The following is a 12,086-nucleotide window of genomic DNA, read 5'->3' as shown; positions in this document are numbered from 1 at the left end:
TAGAAAGATAAACTTTGCAATAGTACAGATTGAATATTGGTTATAGGTTTCAAAAATCCCAATATTATTAATTTTAATCAATAGTTAGTGTAAACACATTGAAAATTAAATTGGTTAATATTAAAGAACCCAAGTTATTCAATACACTAATTAGTGACTACTCAAAACACATTAATGGAAGTCTAAATGCTCATATATGTCAATGAGCCTCATATAAAATAGAGTTTTACATATGAACCCCCACGCGAGGGCATATATGTAACGAAAAAAGTTATTGAGGAATTAATATGTAATTTAATATATGTCGAGGTTTAATGTGCAAAAGAGAACGTCCATAACATTTAAGGGAAGCCGTGTGGACTAGAGAGAGAAAGAGAGAGGTGGTGGTGGAAAGCGCCGGAGTGGGGAGCCGCTAGATTTCCTCCGCCCGCCGATCCGATCGCCCCACTACGTCCAGTCCGATCCCCAAGGGTTCGGGCTCGGCCACCGCTCCTAGGGTTTCGGTGGTCCTCCGACCCCTCCCCCACCGGCGCCACTATCCCTCTCTGATGCAAGCGCGCGCGGCCGCGGAGGACAGCGACAAGGAGGCCTTCGCGAAGAAGCCGCGCCACTGCAACGCCGAGATGCCACTCGCTGACGCGAACGACGACTCCTTTCTCTTTCCGGTGGAGGAGATCGTCCAGTTCCCGCTGCCGGGCTACGTCGCCCCCACTTCCATCAGCTTCAGCCCCGATGGGCGCCTGATCTCGTACCTCTTCAGCCCCGATGGCACCCTCCACCGCAAACTCTTCGCCTTTGACGTTGTCTCGGGGCGGCAAGAGCTGGCCTTTAGCCCGCCCGAAGGAGGGGGGCTCGACGAGACCAATCTCTCGGTGGAGGAGAAGCTGAGGAGGGAGAGGTCGAGGGAGAGGGGATTGGGAGTCACGCGGTACCAATGGAAAGCGAGGTCTCCATCATCTTCTTGCTTTTCTCCGGAAAAGCCCACCATCATGGTGCCATTGCCCAATGGGGTCTGTGCTCTGCCCTATTTCTTGATTTAGTCGGTTAATGAGTCGATCGTAGTAAATGGGTCGACTGTAGTAAAAGAATTTGATTTGTTTTTTGCTACATGACATTTATCCGATTGTCAAAATGTTTTCTTCGTTGAAAGTTGTTATCCCTTGTGCCGCAATATCAGTTAATCTTGAACTTTCTCGTCTAAGGTGTGATAGTGAATAATCTCTTTTCCAACAGGTCTATTTCCAGGAATTATGTGGCTCAGAACCAGAGCTCAAGCTGCCATGTTCTGGTTCGCCAATTATTGACCCACATCTTTCGCCAGATGGAAGCATGCTTGCGTATGTTGGAGATGATGAGCTTCATGTTTTAAGTTTGTCACCTGGGGAGCCTAAGCTGCCTAACCAATTAACTTTCGGTGCAAGAGCAAATGGAAAGGTGAGATATTCATTGGTCGTTATAACAATGTATCCTTTTTTTATGACTTTTTTTTTTGGTTTGGAAATAATTATGATTCTTGTGATTTGTTCATATTAACTTACAATATACATCTAATAAACTTTAAGATTAGGGTTACTTTTTAGAGAAAATATTCATTTATGGAGACATCATAAACAAAGATCTTCTCTTTTGCTATGTAAACATGTGATCAAAATTTTTTAGTGGATAAGTTTACGTTCTGAGAAGATTACAAGACATCTGAGTCATCTAACTGAGTTTCTGCTATTTTGTCTGTACAATTTTGCTGTTGTAGCTTGGTTGCCTAGTTATCAAACGTAGCAGGAATTATTGACTTGAACATCAGTTGCACATTGAATTTGATCCAATTCTCTCTTGGGTTTTTATTCCCAGAGGTGCTTGAAAGATTAGCACTTCAGAATATGATGATTCTTCAGGGAAAAATGCGGCTTCTTGCTCGTCAATATTGAATATGAAAATGAAAACTGTGTTCATGCAGGATAGTTTGTTTCAACCAGGCTAGGACCAGTTTGTTCATTACATTTGGTTTGGTTCTTTGAAATATGATCAAACTGGATTCTGTTGTGTTTCCATTTATTATTTCTTTATGCACAAAGGAACTGAGGGCAAGATGATTTTGGGCTAATTGGAAAGTTCCATCTTCAGACATGCACTTTGACCTAGAACAAAAGCTGTCGTCCGACATGCACCATCAAGGACTGCACCAGAGAAGTTTCAGTGCAATACAGGAATGATATCCTTGTAATGTTAATCTGCCGAATACCCTGTATGGATAAAGAGAACATGGTGGCACATTATGATTTGCCAGAAATGTTGTGGTTTGCTCATTGCTGTCATGATACATAAGGCATTGTACTGAACCAGTCACTCTAGGTGTCATGACGCCCTAAATCCTTAAGACATTGCTAATCAGCACATCTGATAGTGATTTAACAAAGCATCATTATATACTTTGTTTTGATCTCAATAAGTTCTGTAAACACATTGAAATATCTATAAATATTCTTGAAGGAGTATCTTCGAATAACACATATCAGACATGGTAGTCCATGGAGAAAGCTGATATAATGAAGAATTATTTGAAGAACATCTCTCGACCATAACTATTTAGCCAATTTGGAAGTCAACTGTTCTTTGAAGTATTTGTATGTAGGCACTGAAAACAGTGCATGTTAATATCTCTCCATATTTTGAATGTCTCAGCTGTCAAGTAATAATCTTATTATCTTATGGGCAACAAACCTTAGCCTGGATCTTTAAATGTCCATATTCATTGTGGCTTGCTTCTGGCAAAACATATTGTTTGCATAAATATTTTAGTGACCATGTTTATGTACAGTATCTGACAGGTCTGATCTGTTTTCTGTTTTCAGACTCATGGTCTCGCTGAATACATCGCACAGGTGCTAACTTTCTCCTTTCGTCTGTGATTAAATTAATTCTCAAATGCTATAGTGCATTATGATAAACTTCTTATCTGCTGACTGATTGCTTTCGGCTACAGGAAGAGATGGATCGGAAGACTGGATTCTGGTGGTCTCCTGATAGCAAATATATTGCATTCGCTGAAGTTGATTCAGCTGAGATACCTCTTTTCAGAATTATGCATCAGGGAAAAAATTCGGTTGGCTCAGATGCACAAGAAGACCATGCCTACCCTTTTGCTGGAGCAGCTAATGTGAAAGTTCGACTTGGAGTTGTTCCTGCTTCTGGAGGAGAAGTTACTTGGATGGACCTTATTTGCGGGTTACAAGATGATGCTGGTGGTGATGAAGAGTATCTAGCTAGAGTCAATTGGATGCCTGATAATTCTCTTACAGCTCAAGTCCTCAGCAGGTCCCATTCCAAATTGAAGATTTTTAAGTTTGATATTCAGACCAGAAAGAAAAAGGTCTTATTTGTAGAAGAGCATGAGACATGGATAAACTTGCATGACTGCTTCACACCTCTAGACAAAGGAGTGAATTGTTCGTCTGGTGGTTTCATTTGGGCTAGTGAAAAGACTGGTTTTAGACATCTCTACCATCATGACAATAATGGAGTTTGCTTGGGGCCTCTTACCCAGGGTAATTGGATGGTTGAGCAAATTGCTGGCATAAATGAAAATGCCGGTCTTCTCTACTTCACTGGCACGGTGGATGGACCATTAGAATCTAACTTATACTGTACAAAGCTTTTTCCAGATTGGAACCTTCCCTTACAACAACCAGTGAGGTTGACTCAGGGTAGGGGAAGACATGCAGTGGTTCTTGATCATCAGATGCAGAGATTTGTTGATGTCCACGATTCTTTGAACTCTCCACCTAGAGTAATACTTTGTTCTTTACACGATAGAAGTGTAATAACTCCTTTATTTGAGCAGCCTCTTAGCATTCCTTGTTGTAGGAAGCTACAACTTCTATCACCAGAGATTGTGCAAATATCTGCAAAAGATGGCACAGTTTTATATGGGGCTTTATACAAACCTGATGCAAGGAAATTTGGGCCACCTCCATATAAAACATTAATCAATATTTATGGTGGTCCAAGTGTTCAACTTGTAGTTGATTCATGGATAAATACAGTTGACATGAGAGCTCAATACCTAAGGAATAAGGGAATCTTAGTATGGAAGGTAATCCTGCTTGCTATTTTCTTTCAGTTATGTCCAGGTTCATAAACTGCAATATGATATACATGATCTGTCAAATACATTTCTTGGTAACTGTTTTAAAAAAGCATATATACTAGTGGGATATTGTTGGGATAAACTTAATTTATTGGCTTTAACATATAGTCATTATTCTATATGATATCTAATACAAATTGTATGGTTCCAAAAAGTAGTGAACTTTTGAATTATTATTTCACAGCTTCAATTTTGAAACTGTAGATGGTCTTCATGCTCCATTCTTATCAAGCTTTCCAAAATATCTTGCTGGATCTAGAAGTTGGATGTTGTCTTATTTTTCTTGATTTTTCATTATTGCTAAAATGATGGTTTTTTTTTTTCATGAATGTGAGGCGGAAACATGGTGAGATTAATACACAGATGACTATTTTGTGTTTATACTTCATAATGGTTAGGAGGAGGGAGATGAACCTAGTTGAATCAGATATTGTGCATGTAATTGAATATACACAAATATGGGACTTTGTGGTATGTATTGTTCTTATATAATGTGTCTTTCGAATCATAGGTTTTTGTTAGATACCTCAAGAAATAATTAGTTGTTTCATGTCGGCCTTTATTATGATAGACTTATGTTCTTATTAGTCTTTGTTACAGTTTTGGATTATCGCTAATGATGCCTCTCATGATTATCACTGCATTTTCCAGCTCAAGCTAATTGTCCTTTCTGTTGGCAGCTAGATAACAGAGGGACTGCAAGGCGAGGATTGGAGTTTGAGGGCCATATAAAGCACAGCTTCGGTCGTATAGATGCAGAAGATCAACTCACTGGTGCGGAGTGGCTTGTAAGGCAAGGGCTTGCCAAAGTGGATCACATTGGCTTATATGGTTGGAGCTATGGCGGTTTTCTGTCAGCAATGAGCCTGGCAAGGTTTCCTGACACTTTCCGGTGTGCAGTATCAGGTGCCCCGGTAACTTCATGGGATGGATATGACACATTCTACACTGAAAAATACATGGGCTTGCCCAAGGAAAATCCTGATGCCTATGAGTTTGGGTCGATCATGCACCATGTGCACAAGATCAAAGGGAAGTTGATGCTTGTTCATGGAATGATCGATGAGAACGTTCACTTCAGGCACACAGCAAGACTTATCAACTCACTAATTGCAGCTGGTAAGCCATATGAACTTCTGCTGTTTCCAGATGAACGGCACATGCCTCGTCGGCTTAGAGATCGTGTTCATATGGAAGAGAGAATTTGGGAATTTATCGAGAGAAATCTATGAATGGATCCATGTTTTTCCCTCATCGTCTGGTCGCAGTAGTCAGGTAGTATGTTGTATCATCATGGAGGCCCAAACTGTTTCACTTCTTCTCTAATAAAAGAGAATGAGGATCATTTTACTTATAGCGTTTCTTGAAAATAAGTCATTTGGGGTTTGGTTAATATATAGTTTGACATTTCTTTCAGGATTGAGGTCGTTTATATAGTTCCTGCTCAAAATATTACTGGTTGAAGTTTGATTTCCAGGAGAAATATGTGACAGCCAGAATTCATTTCTTGTTTGTGATTTGTTTTGAGATTGCACTCTCGGAAGACTAATTCATTTCCAGTGTATGTATGTGTTGTGTTCAACTATTGAATCTAAATCCCGGATTCTGAGGCCCAAGCTTCGGTCGAGTGGCCGAGACTTGGTCTTCCTATTATTGAGCCGAGGAATAGCTCAAGAGCACTTCCCCATCAATGCATATGGTACGTGCGACGTCTCATCATTGGTACTCTGCCCACGGTATATAAAGTCTCCGCCAGGTTATCATATCCATATCATTCCTTTTCCGAAGCTGCGACATCGAAGAAGGAAAGAGAGAGAAGAGATGGCAGATCAATCTGAAGGTTAAGAAGGACGAGCTGGTCAGGCTGTGGGACAGGCTCAGATAAGTTCTATGCGCGCCTAGCGTTTGTGTTTATTCCCCAATAATTTGGTTGCAATGTGAAGGTTAAGAAGGACGAGCTGGTGAGCAGCGCACGAGACGCGGCCGAATCGTGCAAGCAGTCGTGCCAGGAGAGCAAGGAGCAGGCCGGCGGGGTGATGCACCAGACCGGGGAGAAGATGATGAACATGGCTCGGGGGGCAACTGATGCCATCAAGAATGCTGTGGGCATGGGAAGCAACACCGGCACCACCAAGCAGTAAGCAGTTGCTCTCTATTTCACGGACTCAATATGTCCGCTAATTAGTACCTCACCACATCATTTTCCACTCTGTTCCAATTTTTTGTTCTCCTTTTAGATGCTAAATAAGAGAGCTCGGCCGTCATCTTTTGAGTTTATTTGTTGAGTCAATAAGTGCATAATATTGTTAATTTGCATACATAAAAGGATGATTTTTCTGAAATTATTTTCTTTTTTTTCTTCTCAAAATATGATCATAATAATGACTCTTATTTTATGTACGTAAATGCTCTCATAATCTTAGTCTCATCACGATGTTTTATCGTCTCTATGCATATAAAGTTCATCGTCTTTATCCCATACTCTCATCGTGGGGTCACATTCGTCCTTCCCCATCCATCGACTTTATCCTTATTCTCGCTTATCTTTTGTCGTCTATTACCCTCATCTCCTATTTCGAGACTTCAGTCATCCTTATTTGTTTATCGTTCGCTTCCAATATTATTATCGTCTATACTCTCAATGATATTTATATAATTATAAAAAATAGAAGATATTATATATCAAAAAATATATTAGAGAAAAAATTTACGAAAATCACCCAATATAAAATATCTTGGAATGTATGATTACCACAAATATAAAGTGATAATTTACACACAATACTATACATATATTTTATATAAAATGTAAAATTCCAACCCCTACAAGCATAATAAATATATACTATCCCCAATTGAGTGGGGAATCATTATAGCATAATAATTATATTCATGCTGATGGCTCATCAATATCCCTACAAGCAGCTCAGCTTGGCGTCACCATTACTGCCCACCGTTCACCCATTAAATTCTAACCCCTCACCTCATGCACATTTCACTGCTCTCGCCACCGTCTTCCCCCATCCATGGTTTTAGTTGCACGGGGGTGCATTGTTTCTTCCCACCGACACCGCCACACGAAGTCCCCACCAATGCAGAGAAAAAGCATCAACAGGAGGAGAAGAGAGCAGCCACTGGAAACAAAACAATGGCAGCACCACGTGAGTCCTCAGGAGTCAGGAAATTTCTCCTCTCTTCCAATCAAGTATTCCTCCTACCTTTTAGCCTTCGGCTTTTCAATGGGGGCCTGCGTCGGATTCCTTTCATCCTCCCTGTGAGTAAAGGCGTGGGGTGAGCAGAGTACTGCAGACTGATGCAACTGTTCTTGTGGCTCTTGTCACCATTTTTGTTGTCCATAGTAATCAACAACAGGTCACACACAGTTTTGGAAATTGTGGGCCGCATCAATGTCCCAGAAGACTTTGCTTGTTCATAGATATCTTCTGGACACAGCACTGACCTCCATTAGAGTCATCTGTTGGTGTCCATGATAGCAGCAGGTGGGAAGATAACCACGCACGTAATAATCCTTGTATTCTATATGAAGATGGTGTTAACATGGCGCCAGAAACATTGCAGTATTTTACTTATTGGAAGGACATCCTTAGATTCTTATACTCATCAAGCTTATGTTGTCTTTATCCATTCCCAAAAACTGCACTTGAATCCACGTACGAAAAGGCCAAAACAACTCTTATTCCAAGGAAAAGAAGGCTTTAAGATATCAATCTCCACTCCATTTGCGATATAGACGAGAACATGAGGATGTTGCAGAGAAAAGTGAACAGATTGAACAGCGCGTAGTTATCAATCGAAGTTCAGCAGATTGCAATTATTCTCTTTCTGAAGAATTCCAATAAAAACATCTTAAAAAGAAAATAAAAAAGGCAAAATAAACCTATATCGTACACAAACAAAGAGGTCACATATAGAACAAAGGCAATGATAACATTTAGAAGAAGGAAGGGATGGGATGGGTGGCCATTTACATGGATAAGCCAGACAAGAAGGCCACTCCAGTTGAAGGCAGCCATGAGGAGCCGTAGATGAACTGAGCCACCGTGAACTTGCTCGCCTCCTCCGGCAGCGTGATCACCCGGTACCCTGGCCATGTCACCCGCTTCCCCACCGCACCCCCCGGCCCGTAATTCATGTACTCCCCGTAGTAGAGCGTGTCCAGGGCGAAGGTGGCGTTCCACTCCAGCCACCCCGCTTGGTGGATGTGATCCTCCATGTACGACATCATGTACACCACCCTGGAGTACAGCTTCCACGGCCGGCCCAGGTAGGTGGAATAGCTGGCCTTCACCGGCTCCAGGTCTGCCGCCGCCACCACCCGGCACGCGTGGATGGAGATTCCGGTGTTCTGGTTGGGGTCCTTGCGGTTCTGCGCCGTGATGGTGTTCTTCTGCATGTCCATCGGCTTCCGTGCCCACAGGCTGCAGTTCTGTAGCACCACCGCCGCGTTGCCGAAGATGAAGTCGACGGTGCCGTAGATGTCGCATTCCCGGAAGAACTGCCGCTGCGAGTGCACGTACAGAGTGTCCTGGTAGCCGATGACGTTGCAGCGGTAGACCACCGCGTGGTCGGCCCCCACGCGGAGTGCCACCGCCTGGTGCTTCTCCGGCCCTGCCCAGTTCTGTATCGTGATGTCCCTCATTATAAACCCCGTCCCCGTCGCCGCTGCCAATCATTACAGAGTCAACCAATTTATTCTCCTTCCTTCAATTCGGTTGAATTCAATGATGGGAATTCACTGTGAAGTGACACATACCGAAGGTGGCGGTATGGAAGGTGGTGAAGTTGTCGTAGACGCTTCGCGATCCGGCTATGATCGTTTGGTTTTTGCCGTCGCCGATGAACATGAGGTTCGTCTTCTTTCTTCCGACTTTGATGTTCTCGTAGTACCGGCCGGCCTTGATGTAGATGATGATGCGGCGGCTGCTGTACTCCGGCGCGGCCTTCACGGCGTCCACGATGGACGTGTAGGTGCCATTTCCGTCCTTGGACACGACCATGTCTGCCTGAATGTCCGCCGCCGGTACCTGAAGCAGCCGCCGGTCCTTCTTCGCCACCCATGCCGGAAATCCATCGTCGACGACGATGGCATTCAGGAGCTTCCTCTTCTTGTTGTGGATGGGAATGCCGGTGAAGTCCTCGTTACGGCTCACGCCGGAGAAGATGGCCAGGCAGTTGCTGACAAGCTCGGTGAGGTCCTTCAGCTGGTTCGCCATGTGCTTCTTGACGTAGAGGTCTTTGACCAGTTGCAGACCTTCATTGCACGTGTCCTGGTTCGTGAGCGCGCCGCTGAGCCAGGTGAGCACGTCCTCGCCGGAGACGGCCTTGACCCGGGCCTGCGAGGACGAGGACACGACGAGGAGCGAGTTGGACAGCAGGTCGAGGGAGTGGTCGAGCAGCTCCATACAGTCGTCGTATGCGGAACGGGCCAGAGTGTCCATGGCGGCGCCGGCGATGGCGGAGGCGCCGTGGATGGCAGCTCCGACACGATGGAGCGTCATGTTGACCGAGACGTGCACGAGGTCGCGTTCCCCGGCCGCCTCGAGCGCGCCGGGGAAGTCGAGCAGCGAGCTCACGCACAGAGCGGGGTACCGAGTCCGGCCGCACGCCATGGAGATGGCCTGGCTAGGGGCCCGGCGGCGCGCCGGCGAGACCGACGGGTTCCGGCCGCTGAAGAACAGCGCGACCGAGACGCCGGAAGCGGCGAGCAGGAGGACAGCGACGAGGGCGAGCCAAAGCAACACCCGCTTGCGCGTGCTCGGCGCGTCGCGACTCGGTTCCAGATCGGAAACAGAGAGGATCGACTCGGACGATCCCAGTCGGCCGTAGCCCATCGTATAAGGCTGCTGTTGAGAAAGCGAAGGGAGTTGAGGTGAAAGATGAGAAAGAGTCGCAAAAGGGGAAGAAGATGTCAGCGAGGGTTATAAGGAAAGCCGAGCGAGGTGAAGGCAGCAGCAGTCCGGTGAGATGTCCACCTCCTGCAGCATTAGCTGTCTTCAACCCGGTGGTCAGGTTTCCATGGGCCAATGAACCCCATTTGCTTTGCAGGATCTGTACGTACCATCAATCCCTGCTAAATAATGTTTCCCTTTCTTATCTTTCACTCGTAGTGCTTTACCACGGCAGAAGAACAGCAATGCATTGTGAGGGACGACTATAAACATCGGAGTCAGAGGTAATCCAAGTCAATGGAGGCTCAATCTACAGGATCTGCTGGCACCCACGGGAAGTGAAAGGAGCAGAGACGAGACACCACATGTGAGGATTTATAGTGAGCACATGAAGGGAACGCTCTGTCGACGCCCAAAACACACACACACAGTGGCCTGTGAATGCAGGTATCATTGTTTCTGTGTACGTGTCTACTACAATAGTACAATGTACATTCTCAAACATTTACATTATAAATCGAATTAGATTTCACATATGAAACGGCACCAAATGGGTGGGTGGCGTCACCTTTAATTTTCTGTCCTTACATCGGACTCGACAGCAAAAGATTACATTGCTCGATGAAGGAATCACAAAGCGTACATTTACTTGTGTACACATTTCTTCGCTTGGCTTCGGGACTACTCCACGCCAGGCAATGTCTCCTCGGCTAATCTCTACGTGACGTCGAGTATATGCTTGTGGATGGAGTACTCATTTCTCCTATCATTTCTCGTCTAAATATGTCATAATCGAGTACGAAAGGATAAAATCATACGAATCCATACGAGCAAATAATTTCTCATAAAACTATATATTTATATCTATGAAGATAAATAATGACTTATCATACAGTAATAGGTATATTTAATCTTACATCGATCGAAGAATAACAGTATATGTTGTTTGAGACTTGCATCTCTCTCACACAAACAATTTAAGTCGAGAAGAGGCAGTGGGAACCACAAGCAGAAGACATCCAAGCTGCAGCAGGCTGGCATGGAGCAGACCGTAATAAATGCCAATCAAACTCCATCCAAGTCCACAAAAAGGTGGCTTTGCACAAATAATTCAAGAGCAAGTTTGAGCATCAGCCAACCTTGGAAAGATAAAAGCTTCATCTCTGAAGTGCAATCCATATACGATGATGATGACAGGCAAGGCTGACTGTTATGTAGCCCCATGCATTGTGCTCTGATGAATCACTGAAGGACTAATGGCTATTTTTAGCTGAAGCTTACACATCAACATCACTGAATTATGGATGACAACCAGACTTGCTGGACCAGTTACACTGATATCATTCGAGTTGATCGTTTCCTCCTCACGTCACAAAATTTGTTCACTCTATGTTTTTGTCTTCATTATCACAGTGAAAATGGATCCCAATGTTAGATCGATATATGTATATCTGTAATTTCATAAACTAAATAAATATATTATTAGTTTGATGGTGGATTTTTACCATATCAAATTAATAGTGAATTAAAATCAAGAATTTAATTTTTTTTATACATAAGTACATATACATATATTATATTGAATTAAAAGTGATGATGTAATTATCGGATAGCTTAGCGCGTAAAGACTTTGATAGATCATCCTAAGAACCTAAAGGTTCAATCATAACACCATGCAGACGTTGAAGAGATAGATTTTATAACTATTTTTAATTTTCTTCAACGATAAATATGGACATATTTCTTAGAAATAGGCAGCGTTTGACCGAAGTCGCCGAGGAATCGGACGCGGCTGAAGTGTAACACCGATCGGGATGGGTTTGCTTTGTATGATAGCCTTCACCTCTCGCTAAAGCCAGCGTCGATGACGACCAAAACACGTAGTCTACAGCGATAGCCACCACCTTCTATTAATTCCTCTGCTTCTTCTTCGATCCCCACCTCTCTCTCTCTCTCTCTCTCTCTCTCTGTTAACTCTTTGGTTCTATCACACACACAACGGTGTTGGGGAGAATCACATTAATCGGTGGAGG

General features: G+C 43.8%; 2 protein-coding genes across 3 annotated transcripts; one reads left to right on the top strand and one right to left on the bottom strand.

Moving 5' to 3' along the window:
• Positions 1-374: 374 nt before the first annotated feature.
• LOC135595721 (uncharacterized) lies at positions 375-6,421 on the top strand. Of its 2 annotated transcripts, none has more exons than XM_065086987.1 (5): positions 375-1,010; positions 1,234-1,434; positions 2,850-2,879; positions 2,981-4,090; positions 4,825-6,421. In XM_065086987.1, exons 1-5 carry the CDS (start codon positions 549-551, stop codon positions 5,374-5,376), a joined length of 2,355 nt encoding a protein of 784 aa, XP_064943059.1. In that variant the 5' UTR covers positions 375-548; the 3' UTR covers positions 5,377-6,421. The 2 variants fall into 2 exon arrangements, with proteins under 2 accessions (XP_064943059.1, XP_064943060.1); XM_065086988.1 differs by having other exon boundaries at positions 4,829-5,100.
• Positions 6,422-7,939: 1,518 nt separating this feature from the next.
• Positions 7,940-10,211, bottom strand: LOC135595720 (probable pectinesterase/pectinesterase inhibitor 34). Its single transcript, XM_065086986.1, has 2 exons — positions 8,919-10,211; positions 7,940-8,827 (listed from the first exon to the last, which is right to left on the bottom strand). The coding sequence occupies exons 1-2, from the start codon at positions 9,994-9,996 to the stop codon at positions 8,130-8,132; spliced, it is 1,776 nt and encodes a 591-aa protein (XP_064943058.1). The 5' UTR covers positions 9,997-10,211; the 3' UTR covers positions 7,940-8,129.
• Positions 10,212-12,086: the final 1,875 nt, after the last annotated feature.

The sequence above is a fragment of the Musa acuminata genome, chromosome BXJ1-10, assembly GCF_036884655.1.
Source record: "Musa acuminata AAA Group cultivar baxijiao chromosome BXJ1-10, Cavendish_Baxijiao_AAA, whole genome shotgun sequence".
Lineage (NCBI taxonomy): Eukaryota > Viridiplantae > Streptophyta > Magnoliopsida > Zingiberales > Musaceae > Musa > Musa acuminata.
This window is presented reverse-complemented; position numbering and strand designations above follow the sequence as displayed.